Raw genomic sequence first — 26335 nt, 5'->3', positions numbered from 1 at the left:
GGTACCGAGGAGGAGTACTCGAGTAGTGGTATCGTAGCACTTTGTGCCGCTCTCTCTTCGTTGGGTATCCACGTTGTTGAGATAGGAGACACGCTTTAAGTGACTGAGTGAACTGGGAAACGATTGGGGATTGTTTTGTGCATTGAGTATCTGATAAACGTGACTAAGTAATTGTACTCCAAAGCTCTGTGATTGGCCCACTTCATGGCCTCCCGCACCGCTGAGTGACCGAGTGAACTGGGAAACGATTGGGTATTGTTTTGTGCATTGAGTATCTGATAAAAGTGACTGAGCACTTGTACTCTAAAGCTCTGTGATTGGCCCACTTCATGGCCTCCCGCACTGCTGAGTACGACGCTGAAAAGTAATCAAGTAATTGTATTGAAACGTGCTGTGTTCGGCCCGTTCCATGGCCTCCCACACTGCTAAGTGATTGAGTATAAAGAACTAGTAACTAAGTAATTATATTATAACGCTCTGGCCCTAGCTGCTCTCGCCACTTTGGTGGCTGTACTGTGTTAAACTATTCCCGGCGTTTAACCGCCATTATACTGCTTTTACGATCCCCCCTGACTGGGGACAGTAGTTTTTAGTATAGTTTTAATATTAAATAAAGTTGTGTCTTAATTGCATTTTATAATTGTTGGGGCCCCCCTTTTAGTTTTAGGATTTCATTTCTTTTTATTTTTGTATTTGTACCTGGCGCAGATGCCCTTGTATTAGGGACCAATAAATACCTGTACCTTTGTACACCTCTGAAACACTGTTTGGTCTCCATTCTCTCTCTGGGGTTTGCACTCCCCAAGGTTGCTCTCTCATCATATAACAAAAGAACCTGGGTGCTTATGGTAGGAACCTTTTATGGTTTCGTTGGTTTAAACCCAACTGGCGTTGTTCGGCAACACTGTAATGATTAACTGATATGAAGTACAACTCAGAAAGTAATGATATATAGATATTTTATTGAATGAAAATATTGTTATACTTGAACGTGATATTGAACTTGACCCAGTTAAAACACTGGTGGTTAAATGTAAGAGTTGGCCGGCTTACATAATTGGCGTTGTCGGCAGGATACGAGAGAGAGCAACACGAGAGAGACCAAACAATTGTACACCATTTTGTTGCACTTGTCGAGGCTAGTAATGATGATGATGCGTGTGTACCCGGGAGCCCCGTGGCTGCCCAAGTTTGGAGGGACGGAAGGGGAGGAAAAGTATAAAGAGTGGAGAGATCAAATTGAAGGCTTATTAGGCACACAGGACGTGACAGAAGCAAAAAAGGTTGCCATTGTGTTTAAAACTTTAACGGATGAGGCTAAGCGGCAAATTGTTGTATTAGAGGAAGGAGAACGAGACACGGTGGAAAAAATCCTGAACTATCTTGATAACTTGTATAGAGAAACAGTTCCGGTGTGTAAAGTGCGGTCACAATTCTATAGTTGCACTCAACGGCCAGGTGAGAGCGTGAGCGCTTATATTCTGAGACTTAGGGAACTATTCTGTGGGCTGCGGCAACATGATCCAACCACGGCCCCCTCCGATATCGTTCTACGAGATCAAATGCTTATGGGGCTGTCAGAGGGTCCGCTGAGCCAAGCTCTACGAGTATACGCCCGGAGACATCCAGACGAAGATTTTGTTGCGCTAAGAGAAGAGGCCCTACTATTAGATGTTGAATATGGAGGTATGAAGACACCTGAAGTTATGTGCCATGCTGTTAACCCCACATCTGTTCCAAACCCTTCACAGAACAGTGACTGGAGAGAGGAGTTGAAACGAGACATTATGGATGATGTCAAGGCCAAAATGCAGGGGCTCACAGAGGAACTGATGAATGAAATTCGGCCGCTCATCCAGTCCACTGCGGCGGCGCCGCCGCTAGAGCCACGTTATGCACCGCCTAGCCACCAGTACGAGCCCGCCAACGTTGCATGTGCCCCGCCACCGGTGCAGCGTTACGTGCCACCTCACCGCCGGTACGTGCCAACCCGGGGGAATGAGTGGGATGATGGAGGTAGACCGATATGCCGAAAGTGTAGACAGTCTGGTCACATAGCAAGGTGTTGCAGAGCTAACCAGCCACCGTTAAACTCCCCACAGATGGGAACAAGGGGCAATGGAGCGCTTATTGGGCAATGTCGGAGTATCGGGGTAATAATGAAGGGAGATCCGTTAGTTGAGTTAGTAGATGCCGGGTCGCAAGTTACGTTGATGCAACAGAGACACGACCAGGATGTGCAGAATGTTCTGGACCGGAAGAATGGAGAAATTGAGGAGCTGAAGGCGTCCTACCGAGCCAAGCAGCAAGATTATGAGGAGCGTATTTGCAAGCTGGAGGAGAAAGTTCAGAGTGTGTTGCGGGAGTCCCGGGTCCTCCGCGAGAGCAAAGACAAACAGATCGGCGAGCTGAGGAAGGTAATGTATCAGAGCACCCACTCTTTGAAGGAAGAGCAGGAGAAGTCTGAAATACAGAAGAGACACACCGAGAGCATCCAGGCTCTGATGGAGGATACGAACCACCGATTGGTCCAGAGGGAGGCCGAGTACAACAGTCAGATGCACGCTGCTGACCAGAAGGTGTGTGATCTGGATCTTTTTAGTATAGTTTTAATATTAAATAAAGTTGTGTCTTAATTGCATTTTATAATTGTTGGGGCCCCCCTTTTAGTTTTAGGATTTCATTTCTTTTTATTTTTGTATTTGTACCTGGCGCAGATGCCCTTGTATTAGGGACCAATAAATACCTGTACCTTTGTACACCTCTGAAACACTGTTTGGTCTCCATTCTCTCTCTGGGGTTTGCACTCCCCAAGGTTGCTCTCTCATCATATAACAAAAGAACCTGGGTGCTTATGGTAGGAACCTTTTATGGTTTCGTTGGTTTAAACCCAACTGGCGTTGTTCGGCAACACTGTAATGATTAACTGATATGAAGTACAACTCAGAAAGTAATGATATATAGATATTTTATTGAATGAAAATATTGTTATACTTGAACGTGATATTGAACTTGACCCAGTTAAAACACTGGTGGTTAAATGTAAGAGTTGGCCGGCTTACATAATTGGCGTTGTCGGCAGGATACGAGAGAGAGCAACACGAGAGAGACCAAACAATTGTACACCATTTTGTTGCACTTGTCGAGGCTAGTAATGATGATGATGCGTGTGTACCCGGGAGCCCCGTGGCTGCCCAAGTTTGGAGGGACGGAAGGGGAGGAAAAGTATAAAGAGTGGAGAGATCAAATTGAAGGCTTATTAGGCACACAGGACGTGACAGAAGCAAAAAAGGTTGCCATTGTGTTTAAAACTTTAACGGATGAGGCTAAGCGGCAAATTGTTGTATTAGAGGAAGGAGAACGAGACACGGTGGAAAAAATCCTGAACTATCTTGATAACTTGTATAGAGAAACAGTTCCGGTGTGTAAAGTGCGGTCACAATTCTATAGTTGCACTCAACGGCCAGGTGAGAGCGTGAGCGCTTATATTCTGAGACTTAGGGAACTATTCTGTGGGCTGCGGCAACATGATCCAACCACGGCCCCCTCCGATATCGTTCTACGAGATCAAATGCTTATGGGGCTGTCAGAGGGTCCGCTGAGCCAAGCTCTACGAGTATACGCCCGGAGACATCCAGACGAAGATTTTGTTGCGCTAAGAGAAGAGGCCCTACTATTAGATGTTGAATATGGAGGTATGAAGACACCTGAAGTTATGTGCCATGCTGTTAACCCCACATCTGTTCCAAACCCTTCACAGAACAGTGACTGGAGAGAGGAGTTGAAACGAGACATTATGGATGATGTCAAGGCCAAAATGCAGGGGCTCACAGAGGAACTGATGAATGAAATTCGGCCGCTCATCCAGTCCACTGCGGCGGCGCCGCCGCTAGAGCCACGTTATGCACCGCCTAGCCACCAGTACGAGCCCGCCAACGTTGCATGTGCCCCGCCACCGGTGCAGCGTTACGTGCCACCTCACCGCCGGTACGTGCCAACCCGGGGGAATGAGTGGGATGATGGAGGTAGACCGATATGCCGAAAGTGTAGACAGTCTGGTCACATAGCAAGGTGTTGCAGAGCTAACCAGCCACCGTTAAACTCCCCACAGATGGGAACAAGGGGCAATGGAGCGCTTATTGGGCAATGTCGGAGTATCGGGGTAATAATGAAGGGAGATCCGTTAGTTGAGTTAGTAGATGCCGGGTCGCAAGTTACGTTGATGCAACAGAGACACGACCAGGATGTGCAGAATGTTCTGGACCGGAAGAATGGAGAAATTGAGGAGCTGAAGGCGTCCTACCGAGCCAAGCAGCAAGATTATGAGGAGCGTATTTGCAAGCTGGAGGAGAAAGTTCAGAGTGTGTTGCGGGAGTCCCGGGTCCTCCGCGAGAGCAAAGACAAACAGATCGGCGAGCTGAGGAAGGTAATGTATCAGAGCACCCACTCTTTGAAGGAAGAGCAGGAGAAGTCTGAAATACAGAAGAGACACACCGAGAGCATCCAGGCTCTGATGGAGGATACGAACCACCGATTGGTCCAGAGGGAGGCCGAGTACAACAGTCAGATGCACGCTGCTGACCAGAAGGTGTGTGATCTGGAGCTGCAGGTGAAGCAGCAGGCGGTGGAGCTGGAGGAAAGGGGTGCTCTGTGTGAGGGGCTGAGCCAGGAGAAAGTCCAGCTAGAGATCACCATGGCGGGCCTCAGGGCAGAGTTACAAGAGGCCAACAGACGGAGCGTGTCCCTGATGAGCGAGGACCAGCAGCTGTCTGAGGAACAGGAGATGGCCCTTCAGAAGCTGCAGGACATGGAGCGATGCGGACTGAAACCACTTGGGGACCGGGACAGTGAGTTGTGTCAGGAGGGAGAGGAGCTGCAGGTCCTGTGGGGGAATAAGGTCCAGACCGTCCCAGTGAGGCAGAGGAAGAGAGGATGCGTTCAACCGAGACGACGGCCTAACTGGAAGAAGCTCTCGGGGAGGTATCCGGGCCACAACGTTCTGCTAGAGTTAATTTGGGGCAGCCTTTTGTCAGGTATAGTCCAGTGTAAGCTCGTTGCAGGGACTGCCAACGATAAAGAGGGGGAGGATGTGATGGGGTGAAAGAGGGTATTATTATTTTTCCATTTTTATTTCTACTTCCTTAAATACGTTTTGCTGTATTCTATTATTTTGTTCTTTTGATTTTGAATGCGCATCGTATTTTCTGTATTGTAATTATGTTGGATGTTTATATTCCTCTTTCCCCTAGTCATGTTTGTTTATGAATGCTACCTGAATATGTTGCAGAGACTCTAAGTGAATGGTAATGACTGAATGCATTCCCAGGACATTGTGTATTGAGATCCTGATAGGATAACAAGGAGAAGAGACTGGGCCAATGGGGGTGGGGTGATGTCACCGCTGGCCAACCGAGAAGTGGCTGGGCGGAGCCACTGGGTATATGAATGAACAAGCGGGCTCAGTTGAAGAGGAGACGCAGAGCAGAGAGGACGTAGGGACAGAGCGGAGAAACCCAGAGCTAAGAGCGGGGACTCAGTGGAACGAGTACGGGGACAATGAAGTAAACTGATAACGAACCTTGAAAACCTTGTCATTAGTACCTAGTCGCGGAGAGACGGGCTGCCACCCTTCCAGACGAGAGACGAGAGGTGGAGAGCTTGGCCGGACGGTGGAGAGAGGAGATCGCAGTGTGACGAATCCTATCAACGCAGGAGGCAAGCATCGCGCTTGCCTTTGTGTGTGAGTAACGCTTTATGTCACGCTGCCTACGACTGCCTGCTGTTCCCTGTGTGGCCTACTACTGTGGTTGGGACTAGTTATCTGGCGGTCTTCTCCTGTATTTCCAGGGTGCAAAGAAGTAGACGTGTGACGATTGGCCGCTGTCCCGTTCCGTTCTCACTGGAGAGACTGAGTTCCCTGGGGGTGACTGTTGGGACTGTGTAGTGACCGGGTACCGAGGAGGAGTACTCGAGTAGTGGTATCGTAGCACTTTGTGCCGCTCTCTCTTCGTTGGGTATCCACGTTGTTGAGATAGGAGACACGCTTTAAGTGACTGAGTGAACTGGGAAACGATTGGGGATTGTTTTGTGCATTGAGTATCTGATAAACGTGACTAAGTAATTGTACTCCAAAGCTCTGTGATTGGCCCACTTCATGGCCTCCCGCACCGCTGAGTGACCGAGTGAACTGGGAAACGATTGGGTATTGTTTTGTGCATTGAGTATCTGATAAAAGTGACTGAGCACTTGTACTCTAAAGCTCTGTGATTGGCCCACTTCATGGCCTCCCGCACTGCTGAGTACGACGCTGAAAAGTAATCAAGTAATTGTATTGAAACGTGCTGTGTTCGGCCCGTTCCATGGCCTCCCACACTGCTAAGTGATTGAGTATAAAGAACTAGTAACTAAGTAATTATATTATAACGCTCTGGCCCTAGCTGCTCTCGCCACTTTGGTGGCTGTACTGTGTTAAACTATTCCCGGCGTTTAACCGCCATTATACTGCTTTTACGATCCCCCCTGACTGGGGACAGTAGTTTTTAGTATAGTTTTAATATTAAATAAAGTTGTGTCTTAATTGCATTTTATAATTGTTGGGGCCCCCCTTTTAGTTTTAGGATTTCATTTCTTTTTATTTTTGTATTTGTACCTGGCGCAGATGCCCTTGTATTAGGGACCAATAAATACCTGTACCTTTGTACACCTCTGAAACACTGTTTGGTCTCCATTCTCTCTCTGGGGTTTGCACTCCCCAAGGTTGCTCTCTCATCGTATAACAAAAGAACCTGGGTGCTTATGGTAGGAACCTTTTATGGTTTCGTTGGTTTAAACCCAACTGGCGTTGTTCGGCAACACTGTAATGATTAACTGATATGAAGTACAACTCAGAAAGTAATGATATATAGATCTTTTATTGAATGAAAATATTGTTATACTTGAACGTGATATTGAACTTGACCCAGTTAAAACACTGGTGGTTAAATGTAAGAGTTGGCCGGCTTACACAATCAAAGCAGTCGGATCTGTGATATTTTAATATAGGATGCTAAATGTAACACGTTTCAATGTGTTTGTTTTACACAACCATTCACCCTGACCTCCAGCTAAAACCCTGAGCTGAGAGAAGCTAACCACTAATCTATTCCTGGGCAATAAAGTACGGCACTTGTGAAGGACGGCCTGGATTTGGAGCTCCTTGTATGTACAGGACATATAGTCAATCAGAGAATCAACAGCTCATTGTCACAAGTGCTCTGCATGAGGTACAATCGATCTTCTGCCGAAGTAAAATTAAGATGCAAGAGGTTACATATAGGAGCTTAGTAAAAAATCACCAAAGGCAAAGAGGACTTAAAGGATCTGATGATGTTCACAATCATAGTTATTGCCCCCTAGAACACTAAAGTTCTTTTACTGTACTCGAGGCTATTCATGTTTCTATTTTTTTTTTGTATATTTATCATAGTTAACCTGTTATATTGTATCGACTTACACAATCTTTGATTATGTTGATTGTATACTTTCTATCACTAGGGCTGGACCGGTTGTTTTATAATTCTGTCCACAGATTGACAGATATTATTATTGATGGTAATCGATTCGATGCAAAAAGCATTGACACATGCAAAAAGTCTATCCTAATCAGCGTTTATTAATGTTTTATTTTTATTTTTTTCTGTTCATGTGTAAGCGATTTCATACGTTTTCATACCGTATGTTGATCCTGCATTAAAATCTATATCTATATATCTGCCCCCTGGGACCCTGGGTGAGAATTGTTGTGGGCCCCCTACTCACAATGATTTATTGGCGGAGTGGTTGTGTGGCCCAGTTACAATAATAATTTATTGGTGAAGTGGTTATATGGCCCAGTTACAATAATAATGAATTGGTGTAGTGGTTGGTCTAGTTCATTTATTTGGGGTCTTCCCACTATTTTCTCTGGAAATTCTGCTTGCATTTATTTAGACCTACTATTATTCATAAAATGCCCCAAAAAGGCTTCCTATACTAGCTTTGTAGAACAAATGTGTTACTGGCTGTTTAGGAGTTGGTCTAGTTCTATTATTTGGGGTCTTACCACTATTTTCTCTGGAAATTCTGCTTGCTTTTATTTAGACCTACTATTATTCATAAAATGCCCCAAAAAGCCTCCCTATACTAGCGTTGTAGAATAAACGTGTTACTGGCTGTTTAGGAATAAGATTTAATTTAGACTTTTTTAAGTGAAGGTTAATAAAAACAACAATATTAATGCATGTTGCAAAACTGAACACCAAGTGCAAACGCCTGAGCACTGGTCTATGCCGACATAGAGTGAATTACAATAATCAAGCCTAGTTGAGATGAAGACGTGGATCACCCTCTCACGGTCACTGGGAGAAAGATAGGGCTTGACCTTAGCCACAACGAGGCAAGCTGGATGAAGCTAGATTTAACCACAGAGCTGATCTGCTTATCACATTTGAAGTTGGCATGGAGGGTTTTTGACTTAAGAGTGCATGTTGGAGCCTAGAGTAGTGGGGCTCTAGGGTGCCAGGGGGAGAGACAGAAGAGTCAGGGGCAAAAATTATCACTTCCGTCCACTTTCTTGCATTTAATTCTAGGACGTGTATGTCCATCTAGTCCTTTATGTCTTCTAGGCAGTCCAGCAAAGGTTGAAGTGAGTTGCTGGAATTTGTGTTTCAAGGGCAGGTAGCAACAGTGAAAAGATACATTATGCATCTCAATGATAGACCCTAGGGGGGCAGCAGATATAACGAAAAAGAGCATAGGGCCCAGAATCGAACCTTGGGGAACCCTGCATGTAAGAGGGGTCCTTGGTGGACGTGAAGTCACCTAACCGTATAAACTCACATACACACAAACAAACTCCTCCACCAGCAATGGCCCCCCCTGACCTGATTGCAGATGGGACTGTTGTCGTTGGCGTCCATGACGGTGACCTGGACAACAGCGCGCGTGACGTAGAGGCCGTCACTGGCTGTGATGTTGAGCAGGTACAAGTCCTGCTGCTCCCGGTCCAGCAGAGAACTCACGTACACCTTGCACTCACCCTGCACCAGGGCCAGGCTGAAGACACCCCGCGGGTTACCCCCTGCATGGGGAGGAAGAACCATGGAAGATTATTAGGCCTGAACACATTATGACGCAATATTTTATGCTTTAAATATAAAAACATTGCAGATATACAAGCTCACAGCGCGGCACCGAGTGCCGCGCTGCGAGCTTGTAGATCTGCTATTTTTGAAAAATCTTGAAAATTAGAATTTTGACCCGATTCTATAAGAGTCTTTTGAATCCTTCTAAGATTTTTGGAAAAAACCTATGTTTCTATGTCAGCAATCTGGCTAGCCATCGTCAAAGAAAAGGTCCTTTTCACTTAACTGGAGCTCAGTTAGTCTGTTCTTGAGAGACTACTATATCAGTGGTGCTCAAATCTTTTCATGTGAAGGACCCCCAAAGTTGGGAGAAAAGACCCCCAAAAATAGCAGATCTACAAGCTCGCAGCGCTGCACTCGGTGACACACTGTGGGCTTGTATATCTGCTATTTTTCACTGGTTAAAGCATTCAATAATTCTAGGCCTAAATGGGCTAATATATCGGAGGATATGTAGTTTGACAGTACATCTAAAATGTACTGTATTTGTGAGAATATAATGTATGTATTGTAAGACTTTTCAACATATTCTCTTGTTTGTGCTCCATCGATGCAAGACCTTTTCAACATATTTTCTTGTTTGTGCTCCATCGATGCAAGACCTTCGCACACCCAAATCTAAAAGAAGGTGTGTAAGTGAAACGGTGAAGATTAACAATAAAAGATAACACACATACTGCCACTGGCACAGTACACGTAGTATAATTTATTAAAGCAACGTTTCGGTCACACACGCCTGCGGAAGATCGACTCGTGTGTGACCGAAACGTTGCTTTCTAATAAATTATACCATGTGTACCTTGCAAGTGGCAGTGTGCATGTTATCTTTTATTGTCTCTGCTCCAAAAATGTTTAACTAAGTCTATCCCAATCCAGAATACAATGAAACTCTTGGACGTAATGTGGGGGCCTGAGATTCTGCACAGCACTACAGTTCTTTGTTTAAGAAATTATTTCTGAAAGAAATTGCTCTCTCCTGTAGTAGAGTCAGCGCAGCCGTGCAATCTGGACACTTTTGCATGCAAATGTGCAGGCCTAATAGATAGACCTGACAAATGAGAGGTTTTGACAAGTATTTCTAATCAGTCATCTCTCTGGGACAAAGTAATAAAAGCCAGCACAAATCATAGATTGTCCTGGTCAAATCTTTAGTTTCTCAGTCAAAATTGTGAGACCTACAAGCTCACAGTGTGTGTCGCATCGCAACGCGTTGTGCACTGTATAAGTAGGATACTCAGAATACTACTTTGTTATTGTCCAGTGTTCCACCACTGCTCACCAGTGATGTGATAGCTGACCAGTCGGTTTTGAACAGCGCTGTCTCCGTCCTTAGTGGTGAGCACCGCCACCACCTCCCCGAGGGGGTCACTCTCCTGGACAGCGCCTCGGTAGAGCTCCCTGTCGAAGCGCGGCGGGTTGTCGTTGACGTCCGACACGGCCACGGTCACCACGGTGGTGGCAGAGAGTGACTCCGTCTCACCCAGGTCTGAGGCCACCACCTCCAATCTGTAGTTGGAGCAGGCCTCGTAGTCCAGCTCGCACAGGGTGGTCATCCAGCCCGTCTTTCTGTCTATAGAAAAGATGGAGCCCACAGGGGTCGGGATTTCAGTGGGGCCATCGATGTTGTCTTTCCTGCAGTCTGCAGTGAGCGGCAATCCAAGGCTGTAGGTGACCTACACGCACGCACGCACGCACGCACGCACGCACGCACGCACGCACGCACGCACGCACGCACGCACGCACGCACGCACGCACGCACGCACGCACACACACACACACACACACACACACACACACACACACACACACACACACACACACACACACATAGAGATTACCTACTGTATCCCCACAGTAATATCCTCATTAAGTCTTAATGTAACTCCAAGAGTGGATAAATTGAACCAAATGGACCCCTAAGAAGTTATAGGTCCATTTCCATTTGTGTTAATCTGACACTGGAGATTTGACAGTGTACTGTACATTTTAGAACGATTAGACTCCGGATGAAACATCTTCAGCAAATGAGACATAAATGTGGTGAAATGTGAAAGTCAAAGATTATGCAGCACAGAACACATTGTCAGTGATTTACAGGCAGCATATGGGCAGAAGCTAATGTGTATAGACGTAGATGGAGATGGAGAGAGAGAGTAAAAGGCGGGATAAGATATTACAGTCAATGACAGAGAGGCATAATAAAAAGAGAGACAACATAATCCAAACAGTATATGGCCTTAAGCCTATATTACAGTATGCTCAGTCGCACAGAAAAAATAGCCAACCTACAAGCTCACAACGTGGGACAGATGCAATGCGATGTGAGCTTGTAAGCTGCCTATTCTTTACACACATACCAAAGTAAGCAATAGGTATGCCAATTAGCTGTAGCCCACCTGTCCATTGGCGCCCCAGTCTGGATCAAGTGCACGCACCTGGACGACCCTAGTACCTACTGGCAAACCTTCCATCACTGTGGCCACGTAGGCACTCGACTCAAACACCGGCTTGTTGTCATTCACGTCTAGGATCTGTGCAATGACAAAGCATCATCAATTCAGCTCACTCCAAACCAACTCAAATGACACTTTGCTGAAATATTCATAGAATTATTGAAATATTCATAGGCGTACAATATCCTGACTGTTTGAATTTTAACCACGAAGATTCATCATTGTCCAGTACGTGTGTTGAAAATCCACTAAGCAGTAGACCGCACCTATCTGGAACAAACTGCCAGAAAATTGCAGGCCTTATATTTGAGTTTTATTCTTTACTTATTTTTCTCACATTGTATTCAAACGTCCTTTTATAATGGGTTTCTTTTGCATTGTCTTAATGCTCTGTCTAAATGTTATGTCTTGTGTCTTAATGCTTGTTTTGTGTAAAGTACTTTGAATTGTCTCGTCGTTAAACTGTGCTATACAAACTTGAGTTGCCCTGCCTCCCCTCTCGGAGCCTCAAATTGCCTATTTAATGTGTCTAAATGTCATTTTCTGCCCTTTCCATTGCTCATTCAAAGCTCCATAACAATGGCGTATAAAAGGTGTCTTCATAGATTTCTGTGTGTTTGCCTGTGTCGAGCGTGTATTGGCCTCCAGTTTGAAAATGGTAAACGTTAATGTTTATTGGCGGCACAATTGATGGGTTCATAATTTTGACATAGTGCAGCGGAACCGGTACAGCTGCCACTGTCAGCTGCTGCTGACAGACTAAAAAGATGGACCTAATGAAAAGAGACCACCAAGAGAACACTGGCTGTTATGGTATTTTATATCACCATTTTATTATCGATCTGTGTGCTCTATCCAGGCTGGTTGGTTCACCAAATAAAGGGCTTAGAGGGGAAGTAATATTTGTTGTTGGTTAGATATGGCATTGTCATTAATCTTACTTGGGAATCTTGCCACCGATGGGGGATTTCATTAGTGCCTGCATTGAGCTCAGATAAAACCCTGGGCTGGATAGTTACTGGCAGTGTGTCAGTTTTACACCTTGTTGAAATCCAATATGAGACAACAAACCACTGTATCCTAAAAACTAATTATTTTAAACGTTTAACTTTTAATTACTTTTAATTACAAGGGCCTTCTTCACCCACTACACCTAAGTCACTCTTACCGTTAGTGCCTATTGAGATTGGAAGATTTCACCCAGTTTTTTTTTTTCATCTCACTCATGTCACTTTGTCTGCTGACCTCACTCAGCAACGAAATAAAAAGAAAACAAATAAAAAGAAAGCTTTTTTGAGAGTAAAAAAACTAAAAAAAGAAGAAGACACGTGTGACATGTGTGATCTTGGCAGGTTGCCCCAGAAAATGTGCCAATCTCAACAGGCACCAACGGTATGTACTTGTACACAAGATTTAACAATAAGGAAACCTTGAGCTTGACCCCGACCTTGGGTGCACCCACCTTAACCTCCAGGTCCACGGTAGTTCCAGACTCTATCAGGTCTCTCCTGGTGGTCGCAGACACCTTGAACCTGTAGATGCTGACCCGCTCGTAGTCCAGGGGCTTGAGGAGGAGGACCAGCCCCGTCTCTCTCTCCACCTGGAAGGTTCCTCCCTGGTTACTGTCCGGGGTCTCCCCTGCCACCACGGTGAAGAAGCCCATCTGCTCGGGGCCCAGGTAGACGGAGCCCAGGGCCGTGCCCACGGGCGTGTCCTCCGGGATGGTGAAGGAGTACTGCGGCTGGCTGAAGGACGGGACGAAGGCCTCCACGGGGAGGACGTGGATGAAGGCCGACACCAGGGAGTGTTTGGGCGGAGAGCCGCAGTCGGTGGCTTTGACGAAGAAGGACAGGACGGTCCCCTGCAGGTGGTCCACGGTGCTTTTGGTCATCATCCAGCCGCTGTCTGGCTCCACCTGGACATCGGAAAGATGTTCCATCATCACAACCGTTATCCCTTACCACAGTGGTTCTCAACCTGTGGGTCGGGACCCCCAGGGGGGTCCCCAAATTATTTTGGGGGGGTCCCCAGATGACTAAATTAATGTGCAATGTTGTTTTCTCACTCAACAGTAAACAACCAAAATTAAATGTAAGTGTATAGAGGGTATATGCACATTTCTAAAGTGACAATTTAAGGACTTTTTAATACCTCTAGAGGCAGAAATTGTGAAAATAGCCGATCTACATGCATGTAGATCTGCTATTTTCACAATAGAACCACTATACAAAATGTAATTCCTCAACTCTTAGTGCTCGTCAGGGTGAGGGGGTCCCCAGTTAAAATACGATTATTTGGGGGGTCGCGGCCAGAAAAGGTTGAGAACCACTGCCTTACCATACAGACGATGTGCCATTTGAGAACTTCACACGTCATGCCACGAGGCAAGATAGTGGATTGTCAGTAAATTGTTAGAACATTGACAGTGAGAAAGGAGGCCATTTGCACAGTTGTTGTTATGTAAAAGCTATTCAGATTAATTTTTCCAATGAAAAGAAGTGTCAAAGTGTCACTTGTTTTCAGTAAGAAAAGAGAAGAATTGGCAAGGCTAAACAGTGAAAAGAACCTTGGGAAACAAGTATTTCTAGAAGGAATGCAGGATACTGTGCATACACCCAGTACATAAACACACACGTGCTTTATGTAGACCGTAGGAATTGTGGGCTCACGTGTTTCTTTAAAGAATCGATTTTTTCATGTTTTTGTGAAAGAACTAAAGAAGTGTGACTTCTTTCACAATGCAAAAGAAAAAAAAACTCTTGTGTTTGTCACACAGAGTATAAAAGCAACAGATAAAGATGATGAACAATATTTGTAAACATACAGTATATGGCTAGGTAGATAGAACCCAAGGATCAGAGTTCAACATAGCTTTAAATAACTATTCATTAGTTTATTAAATACTTAAGACAATAACTAAAACACATTTTGTAGTAGTGCCCAACAACACTGCCTGTGTCTTTTATCCTAGAAGGAACTGAAACATTTTAGTAGCTACATTAACACTTTGCAAGCCACGGGGAGCCCCTTAATATTAAAACCGGAATATACCGGACATCTGAGCAAGGAGTCTCAGCCGCGCCGTCTTTTACCGTACTGGGTCATTAAAAACGAAATAAATGATTTTTATCCGAAAATCGGTGATCGTCTAACCTTCCCTAGTCACCACTCGTCCATCGATAGCGCATGGCTCGTCTGACATGAAGCAGAAGTGACGTCAGGTCCATTCCTTGCAGAGGCTTCCCAGCAGCCGTCCATTTTCTGTTTATACGTTAGTGCTAGTATAGCAGGAGTGCTGGGGGCTATATGCGAGCGAAAATGCTCATATCTCCTCTTGAGTCATACGTGGATTATTTGAGCCGACATTTACGTGAACGGATCGCGCACACGAAACGCACGGGGATAAGATGCGTCGGCCGAAACCCCCACTCCCCAACTGTGGTGAGTATACAACGGGGATCGCGGTATGGTAATGGGGGATGAAGACCACGTGATATAGCGCTGAATGTCTTGTAAAATGAATGCGATTCAGATCATAATATAATAATAGAAATTTCATGGCTAATCTACAACAAGCCATTCTATTTCGTCTGGCAAAGTGTTAACTAGAAAACAGCAATTTAGCATAAATTAATCAGTTCCAGTGCCAGTTCCTACTTTGTTTCCCCCAAAAAGTTATGTTCATGCATAATTGGTAGCGATCACAGAACAACTTTCTGTAAGAGAAATCCAGCACCACACAGTTTTCAAATGTTTTCGTAGGGTTAGCTGATTTATGCAGTCACACCAGGCCTAACTCAAACTAATTAGCTCTGAGCTAGGTGTGACTACACAGCTGCATCGATGCACACGTACAAGACAAATCAGCTCACCCACACACACACACACACACGCGCAAGCACGCACGCACGTACGCACGCACGCACGCACGCACGCACGCACACACACACACGCACACACAAGAGAAAGTCTCCATGATGACACTTTTTTTATGTTATCGTCAACATTTTATGCGTCTATATCCACATTATGGTTACAATTAAGACAAGATCTTGTTAATCCAAAGATCCTGCTGCCCATCTGTCCCTTGCTACTGAGCCCACAGTTTTCAAATCATAGAAAAGTTGTGAACCGCTAACTTCAGAGATCTCTGGACACAACATGAAACCACAGCACAGCACAGCTGACCGCAGGCTGAATCCTATCAGAGTATTCTCTCTGGTTCCTCCCCTACACCGTGTCCCTGTCTACTCTAAAACTACAAAGACGAGTGGAGTAGTGACACAGTCCACTCTTACATCTACACTCTAAAGCAGGGGTAACCAACCAATAGATTATGATCTACTGGTAGATCACAGTAGATCACAGGCTGCCTGTGATGGCGCCTCTCCCAATACACAAAATCTGCCCGTGACAGGCAGATTTTGTGTATTGGGGAGAGGAGGCGACAGACGTGCCTTCATTTCAATGAAAGCTGGACTCCCACATGAGAGTTTAAGACCTTTAGCGTCTTAAACACTAATGTGTGGTATGAGTGGATTATTAGGAGGTACTGATGAGAGACTCACTTAATATTTAGTCATATTTTAGAACACAATACTGCTTCATCAAAGTTGCTATGGTGACTTTATACATTGTCAGATACTTGAATAAGTCCTTGTATCACTTTACCCAAAAACAGAGTTAGGTAGGTGTCGTTTCACAATGCTGAGGAAGACTGAAGGGTCGAAACGCGTACGTTGTTTCTGTCCAGAGAAGTGAATAAATTATGTGAAAAGGATTTCCTTGTGTGCTGGCGACTTCTTCTTTGCCTCATGTTACTATTGAGCCCTGCACCAAAAATACTTTATTTACTTTGGAGTGTTGAGGGCTTTCTGCTCTTTTGCCGTCTCTTTCTCTACTGGTTTATATACAGTAACAGTTTGAGGATCCAATGGAGTTAGAAGGTTTAGTCAGAAGCAATTTTTAATACTTCTCATTGGTTTAATATTTGTAAAACCCACACATAGAAAAATGGAGTTAGCCCAAGCAGCGACGATGTAAATATACTCATAAGAAACCATCTGGTTGACAATGTCAGTAAAGTTATTTGAAGCAGATGGCACACTGGATTGCAATCCATCTTTATCTTTATCATTGCAATTACCTCACTCTGTTGGGAGAGACATAAAATGTACAGATTATAGCTTTAACCCACAGCACATTTCAGCCCATGCAACTCTCTGCATCACCGCCCCACTTAAAGAGAAACATCCTTTTTGAAACCCTTGGAAATGCGTCATCCGTGTCCTATGATGGAATAATACGTTTCAAGGATAAAGTCACAAATCAAGACTCGCTGACCTCTAGGACGTCGACCAGGGACAGGCGTGCCTCGCTGTAGAGGGAGTAGATGATCCGTCCGTTGGGCCCTGCGTCGGGGTCTGTCGCCTGGATCTGGGTGACCAGCGAGCCGGTAGCAACGTTGGCTTTGATGCTCATCCGGTATTCCTCTGCCCTGAAGCGAGGGGCATTGTCATTTTCATCGCCTAAGATGACGCGGACTGTGCAGAAGGCTGCACGGCCTGGAATCACAACGAAACAAGAGACAGACATTCACAAACTGGGGTTCAAGAGGAATTTGGAAGAATTTAGAGGCCTCATGTGGTCAAGACTAAGGCTGGGCGATATTAGGAAAACCTTCGATATTCGATATCGATATTACTCACGATATTAGTCAAAACAATTGCATTATATAGTTTTTCTGCTTTAGGTCCACTGCCTGCCTAACCCAGATAAGGAATAGCATATCCATGCATGCACACTGCACAGTACACATAGAAAGAAATGAAATGCCTTATTTCCATTTTCCAACAATGGTTTTAGACCCGGTTACAGAAGGACTGCTTTATTGCATGTGCTACGTGCATGCATAGTGTGTTAATTTGACACACACCAATACCTCATTTCCAGCCGTCTTCGTCGTATATATACCTCGCATGTTGATACTTCGATGAAGGTACATTTTCTATATATTGCCCAGCCTTAGTCAAGACCAACATAGAGATGGTCAAAGATTCGGCTGCAACATAATGCTCATGAAGTGCAGTGCAGATGGATATACAATATCCATTTTCTCATTATATTATAGAGACTATCAGTCAAAGTAAGAACTAGCTGGGGTGTGCTGTGCGCTGGTAGCTGGCCAGATGAATCGACCATATGGCAAGGTTTCCCATACATTGATTTATTTGAAACTTCCTGCAATAATTTCAACATTGAGCACCATATATTGATTCCTTTCTTTCTTTCTTTTACTATTTAAAATGGGTAACAATATTATTTCTTTGTAGAGCTGCACATAGCTCATTGATTTGCTCAGCCCCTCCCTTCTCTCTCTCTCTCTCTCTCACACACACACACTCACACTCACACTCACACACACACACACACACACACACACACACACACACACACACACACACACACACACACACTGATAAACGGACCTGTCTGTGAATCGCCCCTCCTCTCTGTGCATACTGAATCAAAACATGATCATGCACTGGAGGAAGGATTCTTGCTGGCTTCTCCCTTACAGTAGGCAGCCGAGAATGCCGGCCTTACACCAAACAACTGTTCTGTGATTTCTCATGATGATGACACACGCGTGCGCGCCCACACACACACACCCCCACAACCCCCCCCCCCCCCCCCCCACACACACACACACACACACACACACACACACACACACACACACACACACACACACAACAAAGACAATCGGCCTAGCAGAGATCAAATATTGCTTTATCAAAGACAGAATTCATCCTTATACATGTTTCAGAAAACCTGGTACAATTCACTGTGAGTACCTCCACCATCCAGAGCCATAACAGTCAGCACCATGTCCTTATAGAGTGGGTTCTCTCTGTCCAGTGCCTCAGCAGTAGATATTAGACCATCTGCATCGATGGTGAACTGGCTCTTTCCCAGGTCGTTGATGAAGGAGTAGGAGACCTGGCCGAACAACCCCGAGTCCTCATCTGTCGCACGCACCTGGAGGTTCAACACAGTCACAGATCATCGTTAACCACTTAATGGTTGACCGGAGTCCCTCAGGGCTCTACACTGGTGACCTTTCTGTTTTAGCATCAAATATCTTAGCTGAAAATAGCTGATCGACGAGCTTGAACTTGTCGATCTGCTATTTTTTTAGAGTTTTCCCAGAGTACGAATGCTGGTGTTGAAGTGGTTCAAGCGACCCTCAGCCATTTTTGGAGTACACATCTTAAAGACCTAGTGAAATGGCTTTTTGGGGCATTTTATTTTTAAGTTTCAGTCTGAAACGCAAGCCTGTCTGTTTCTGAACCAATCAGAAGGGACCAGCCCTTCCGGCGATGGGACGGCTCACGCCCAATGTTTGTGTTTGTAGCTTCTATTAGCCTGCAAACGGCAGGCAGAGGGACACGGCCAGTGGGCCAGTTGTACAGAGTGTTTGTTATTCCAACCTATAATGTTTACAGATACATATTTTATTGTGCTCATTAAGTTTACAATGAGTAATACATAGTTTGGACGTCATCTTGAATGAGATTCAAAACAGAGTAGCTCTGTAATTAGGTGAATGTAATCAAGCATGTTTCTGTTCGCCGTAAATAATTAAGAATGGGCTATTTAGAGACTTGATATAAAAATACACAAAAATTGTTTATTTTCTATTTTCTGGCGTCTAGAGTAAGGAATGCCCATATGATTACCACGGATAAGCTCTAAAAGTGTGAAAAAACGTATTTTTCATTTCACTAGGTCTTTAACCAGATGAATTGTGAGCTGTCCATGGTGCTGAGCAGTGCTGGACCAGTGAGCTCTGTCCATGGTTCTGAAATATATGAAAGCTGCATGTGCTGTCCTTGGTGCTGAGTGGTGCTGGACAGGTGAGTTCTGTTCATAGTTCTAAACCAAGCAGCTCCTTTATCCATGCAACCTCCTGGTATGACATTAAAAACATGTCTTTTTTCCAATCCTCATTTCAACTTTTAATGTTACAGTAGTAAATACAGGGAAGACTGTAGACTGGTAGGAAATGGGCACTAATATATAATCATAACAGCTTTCCACATACCAACAACCTGTCAACTCTTGAACTATCAATGGCAATTTGCTGTTTGTGAATGAAGCCTTAAAAAATCACATTGCCGTGTTAGTGGTGAAGTCGAGCTACACAGGCGTGCTGCTTGTGTGAATGCCTTAGTGTGGTGACGGTCTGAGCCTCATTTGACCAAACTGAAATAGCGAGTACTAACACTAAATAATAATAGCTATAATGTCCAGTAGTTATTAGGAAGTCAGAAGAAAAAAACAGAACAAGAGGATATTATCTGGTACACTTCTCTCATCCCAACCCGTTCCATCATTAGAATAGCTGAACAAAAAAACAGATGTTACAAGGCTATTGGCTAGTATAGAAGAATTACAACATTCTTGATTAATGTACAATGGAGGAAAATATTATTAATGCTTTCATAGAAGTATAATTATAATTCAAAAGTGTTCAAAAAGTGTGGCATCATCACAGTGAACTACTTGAGCTGGGAATCAATTTAAAACGGTGTACAATTCATCTTGCAGCAAACAACTCTGTTACACCTCATTAAGTAAGCATTCAATTCTTTTGTAATAAAAGATCATAATGGAAACGGAAGAGTGGTGCCTCAATGATGCTTAACACATCTACTGCCTTTTAATCTGCAGGGATGCTTGGTGCCTTGGTGCCGCGCCGCTTTCTCCGTAGGCCGCCGCTATTATTTTGAAGGGCCGGAAGGGGGTTGTTTTAGTTTTTTTGGATTATCACTTGACGGCAACGATTACGTCATCTAGTCACATGACAGTGTGGGTCCAGAAGAGAAACATGGCTGCGCCCAGCCGAGTCTATTGTGTACAGTATGCAGACCACCCTTTGTATAAAAATGTCTCTTTTGGAGTAAATGAAGTATCTTTATGGGCCTCTCAATGGATTTACTATGGAGGACGTTCACTTCGCGTGCACGCCCGATGTGCGTTGTAAACAAATCGCGGACATTACCGTTGCGGGCGGGACCGGAGCGACGTACTGTAAGTAATTATACCTTTACTGTAAATACAGTAAGATTCACAGTCCTCACCGTCAACAGCACCATGATTTTAACCCTTTCAATGACGGTGAGGATTGTCAACGGCAGCAGAACTGTTAATGACGAAGTGACTTTTTACCTGAATGACCTGTGAACCAGGAGGGCTGTTCTCTCTGACCTCGGCCAGGTAGAACCTCTGAGTGAACACGGGGCTGTACAGGTTAGCTCCCAGAACACGCACAGTCACCTGGGGGTCAACAGCATCGTTATCATCACTATTCAGTGTTCCTTTGCACATTTTGTAACTTTGCTGCTACTGCATTCATTGATCAGCAATTATCTGTTATTTATCCCTTAACTTGCATAAATCACTTTTGGATTTAGCTAGCTAGCTCCAGCTCTAACCCCTAATCCTAACAACCAATCCTATCCCCTAATCTTATTCACTAACAATTGACACTCTCAACAATCAATACTTTTTTATTAAAAACAAATTAACCACCAGACCCCCTGTTGAAGACCCCTGCTATATAGCATTCGGAGATTGTAGAATAGTTGTTTGGCTATGCGAGACTAATAGAGGGTATGCACGCCCACTGGGACCCGCCCCCCTAATCTAGACTGAGTGGCAAAACATTGCGCAGCATGGAGCATTGGAGTTTGGAAGCGCTAGTTGCAAATCACTCAACGGCCCTGCATACCACCTGCTTCTAAATTGCACATAATGCAGGAGGCAGCAGGATGTTGTGGTGTTGAAAACGAGTGCTTCCAAACTCCGACACTTTGAAAAATAATCACCTGCACAGAATGTCTTGACAGAAAGTAGCTCATAACCTGTCTATTGTGGATTTTTATATAGCAAAAACTTTGCAGATAGAAAGAGGATAATTCAAGCTTTCAGTACAGCCGCAATGTTGGTGAGTTTAACTTTGTTTAATGCAATCAAATAGGACTTTTCTGTTTGGATGTATGGGCTGTCAATGGCAGAAATTCGTTTTTTGCCACTCAGTAGGCCTTCCCACATAACTTCCAGCAACAGTGATGTCACGCGCATACCCTCTATACAACGTGGGTCATGACTCAGGAGAGAAGCTGTGTACATGACATGTTGTAGTGTGAGCAGAAGTGTCACCTGAGCAGTGTTGGTGAAGACTCCATCAGAAACAGACACATTGAGACGGTAGGAGATCTTCATGCCCTGTCTCCTCTTATTGGACAGAGTGAGCACACCTGTATCTGGGTCCATCACAAACGTCATCCTCTCATTCCCAGAAAGAATACTGTACCTAAGGAACATTTTTAGAACAATTAAGACAATAAAAAAGGGGGATAACCGGGTAGTCTTTGTGCACTTTAAGTTGGTGTATGTATCTTACAGACTTACACTAGGTAAAGATCTGGCTATTCCTGTCGTCCTCGACTGTTCAATATAAATACTGTGATAGCTGATTTGTTAGGGCGCGTCTTAAACACATTTACTGTATATAGTAGGAATGGGACGATACGCAATATTATCGTTTATTGTGATAATAAACACTCACGATAATCATATCAATTTATCGTGATATCGTCCTCTGTCATGCACTGGGATGCATTCATCATCTTTTATTTGCAGAGCTGCATTTCTGGTAGCACTTAAACCCTACGGTAAAAGGTACTTATAATATACGTACCTGATACAGTATTTTTTTCACTCTCTAACATTTTTGGCAAATGTTCTGCCCCAGGATAATGTTTTTTGATTATCGTGATAATATCGTAAATCGCGATTTCTTTTGTCACAATAATCATGATATGAAGTTTTCATATCGTCCAATCCCTAGTATATAGGCTCTAATGCCTGACAGTGAATCCCCGGCCGGACAGACAGACCTTTGCTGCTTGTCCCACTCACCACTGACTCTCTCTCCTTGTTTCCTTTCTCTCTACACTGTAACATTCAATTAAGGCAAGATAAAATCACTTGAAAAATTATAATACCGTATGAGCTATCTGAAAGGTGAGTATTTTCAGGGAATTAAGGAGTGTGCTAACTGAACTGCAATCTGGGAACCCATTCTGTGAAAAATAAATTCTACCTCAGGGGAGCAAGTGCATTTCAATATCAGAGTAATAGGAAGTCAGGCTCGGTCTCACCCTCCTATGATAATTTTGCTTGCTCCCTGCTGAAGGCTCTACACAAGTGGACTGCTGAAGGGTCTACACTACAAAATTACAAGGGTCTACACAAGTAGAATATTAGAATATCTGGATGGTGTGACCGTGCCCTAAGAACTAAATAAAAACTAACCTATGATGACTACAACTATGAAATATATTGACAATTTCGTCAACAAATAAAGACTAAAATGTTAGGGAGGGACTTGTGGAGAAGAGCTCCAATAGAACTGAGAAGCAAGTCATTTTATGTTTGTTTGCACTCGGGTGTTGCACTCTGAAAATAGCAGATCTACAAACTCACAACGCTTGTGAGCTTGTAGATCGGCAATTTTCAGCATGCAACCAAGAGTAAAATCAGGTATTACGACGTCATCAAGGCCCGTCAAGATCCATTTTTGTCTTATGGCATTTAGTCGACTAAAACTAGACTAAAACTAAAACATTTCAGAAGACTAAAATGAGACTAAAACAAAATTACGTTTTTTACTCAAAAGATGACTAAAACTAAATAAAAAATGTGCTGTCAAAATCAACACTGGCCTCACCTCAGCTTGTTTGCGTCACAGATGTCTGCGTCCGACGCCTGGACACAGGTGACGAAGTGGCCCCTGGGTGCCAGCTCACTCACGTAGGTCTCGTACAGCGGCTGGCCAAAGCTGGGAGGGTTGTCATTGGTGTCGGTGACGGTCACCGTGACCGTGACGTCACTGCTGAGGGCGGGGTCTCCGCTGTCGGTCGCCCGGACAATGAAGTTGTAGCGCTGGGTGAACTCGTAGTCCAGCATGCTGGCCGTGAGCACCAGGCCACTGCTGCTGTCTATGTGGAAGTAGTCTGTGCTGTTGTAGACGTCAGACAGGATCTGGTAACTCACCACTGCATTCTTCTCAGAGTCCTGGTCTAGGGCCAACACCTGCAGGACAGGGTTATTATAGTTAAATTAAACAAAACAAAACAAGGAAAACTAGAATTGAAAAGAAACATTTTAGTTTAACTGAAATAAAACATAAAAAGAAGCTTTATACAAAACATGACTTTGTGTGTGTTTACCAAACTACCTAAAACAAACATAGAGAAAATGTGTTTCATTCCTTGTCAGCATCCAACATCGCTTACAAGTCTTTTTTTTATTGTACCGCTGAGGCAGTACCTATAAACATTTAACAATAAGCTGCTGTGAGCTTGTATATCTGCTATTTTCATTTTTGAATATTGAATATTTGAACATAAAAAGGTCCAAACTATAATAATCTTGCTGTGGGAAGGAATTTTTGATAAATGTATATATAAATACATGTTATTTGACTTGTAAGTTGGTTTAGTCGAATTGCTTGCATGTGTTCACATACCGGTATGCTTGGCAAATAAACCTGGTTCCGTTCGAGCACAGTGTTATAATCATCACAGTAGACAATGCTTCAAATAAGGATGTTGGACATGCATCTATGACGCAGCAGCACAGAAGATCTAACTGCCAAAGTGAGCACCCAGGATTACCGTAACCAATTCAGTGTCTGCCAAAATATGAAGTCACAATCTGCCCTTCTGTTCCTTCCTGCGTTATAGCATTAATAATGGCCAGAAATATGTTTTTTTCCCTAGAAGATCATGCTGCTATAGTGAAGTTGACCTTTGATCTTGTAATCTTTCATCATTCTTCTATCCTATTAGACATTTGTGTGAAATCTTTGTCATGATTAGGATATGAATTGAGATTATCACTCAGATCAAAAATGCATGACATGAAAATATTTGGTTTTAATAATGTGATGTAAGTAAGTGAAACGGCTTATCTTTAAAAAAGAGAAGAAAAAAAAAGTTGATAGCATTCTGCGTTAGCTCCAAAAAGAGTTTCTTAGATCAAAGGCACGATCAAAGGTAACTCAGATGCTATCCTTAACTTCTTAGGACACAAAATTGCACACTATGTGAAATGAGCCACACGTTCACCTAACAACTAACCTTTGAGACCTTTGTTTTGTAAAATGAATTATTAATAATTACACTCTAGTGCGGGGCTCTATCCTTTGGCGCATATTAAAGAGTAATCCATCACCGGAATGGCTTTGAAGTATGCACAGAGGACTGAACTAAAGTCACAGTCAATAAGAATTGATTTGCTGTTGTCATGTGTGTGTGTGTGTGTGTACAAGGATACACCCATACATACAAACACAGGCACACATGCACGCATGCACACACGCACACACACACACACACACACACACACACACACACACACACACACACACACACACAAGTGCGGCCCGGGGGCCAATTGTGGTCCGCGGGTACATTTTATACGGCCCACAGCTTCATTCTTAAATTGTATTTTAAACGCCCCACCAGCACCGTCAAACAAGAATATTTTCCCAGAGTATAATTTGTCATGATTCCTGGTTTCCTCTTGTCTCATTCTGAAAGGGTCAACGAAGGGCTATTTTATTGTATCTTTAACCCAAAAGTCTGGTTACATTTGGTAATGTGAAAAATTTAAGGGAGCCTCCGCCCCCCGCACACTCGAAACTGTGCAAAATCAAGTTCTTTATTTACACTTTAGGAAAAGTACAAGCTTTCGGCCATAGACCTTCTTCAGGCATGAAGGTGAAGGTCACATTTGGTAATGTGAAATGAGGCTGAGTTAATTGTGTTTGTTCAGATCAGACACCTGACAAAAGACTATCGATATTAAATATTGATGATGATAGTTAAATAAAATCATTTAAATGCGATGCATACAGTATGTATGTGACTTTGTTATGGTCCAAAAGTACATTATGTCAGGAGATTTAGTCGGCCATTTTCTAATGTGGCCCCCTTTGAAAAATGTTTGGACACCTCTGACTTAGGCCCAATGTTGCGCACTGAAAATAGCAGATCTACACGCTCACAACGCTGCAACGCTGTCCTCAGTCCTCACAATGTCGATGTTTCAAATTCTTATACATCTGTGGGGACGTTTGGCTAGACACAAACACACACACACACACACACACACACACACACACACACACACACACACACACACACACACACACACACACACACACACACACACACACACACACACACACACTAGACACACACACACACACAGTACACACCTGCAGCACCGCCGTCCCGACCATAGAGTTCTCGGGCAGCGTGGCGGCGTACGAGGCGTTCTGGAACAGCGGCGGGTTGTCGTTGACGTCCAGCACGGCCACGTCCACGTCCACCTCTGACCGGGCGCCCGTCAGCATGTCCGTGGCCTTCACCGTCAGCCGGTAGTACGGGACCACCTCGAAGTCCAGCGGGTAGATCACGCCGAGGACCCCCGTGTCGAAGCCGATGTCGAACTGGAGGCCGGCAGGGACGTGCAGAGAATGTTAGAGAAGGCAGGGGCTGACATGTCTAAAAGGGCCTTTTGGTGGAAATATTGAAAATAGCAGACCTCCAAGCTCACACCGCGTCTGCGACGCGTTGTGAG

General features: G+C 44.2%; 1 protein-coding gene across 1 annotated transcript in view; it reads right to left on the bottom strand.

Annotated features, from left to right (window-relative positions):
* Positions 1–26335, bottom strand: part of fat3b (FAT atypical cadherin 3b) — a gene marked incomplete at both ends in the record, with an annotated part of 155642 nt that overhangs the window by 67964 nt on the left and 61343 nt on the right. The window contains 10 exons of the mRNA XM_080749287.1: positions 8901–9097; positions 10441–10834; positions 11558–11692; positions 13077–13529; positions 16958–17178; positions 18472–18655; positions 20849–20956; positions 21842–21995; positions 23415–23779; positions 25971–26204. Coding sequence (XP_080605413.1) covers positions 8901–9097; positions 10441–10834; positions 11558–11692; positions 13077–13529; positions 16958–17178; positions 18472–18655; positions 20849–20956; positions 21842–21995; positions 23415–23779; positions 25971–26204 — 2445 coding nt within the window. The remainder of the gene's footprint in view (positions 1–8900; positions 9098–10440; positions 10835–11557; positions 11693–13076; positions 13530–16957; positions 17179–18471; positions 18656–20848; positions 20957–21841; positions 21996–23414; positions 23780–25970; positions 26205–26335) is intronic.

The sequence above is a fragment of the Nannobrachium achirus genome (assembly GCF_963921795.1).
Source record: "Nannobrachium achirus genome assembly, chromosome: 19".
NCBI lineage: Eukaryota > Metazoa > Chordata > Actinopteri > Myctophiformes > Myctophidae > Nannobrachium > Nannobrachium achirus.
The sequence above is the reverse complement of the archived record's forward strand: the minus strand, read 5'-3'. Positions and strand labels throughout refer to the sequence as shown.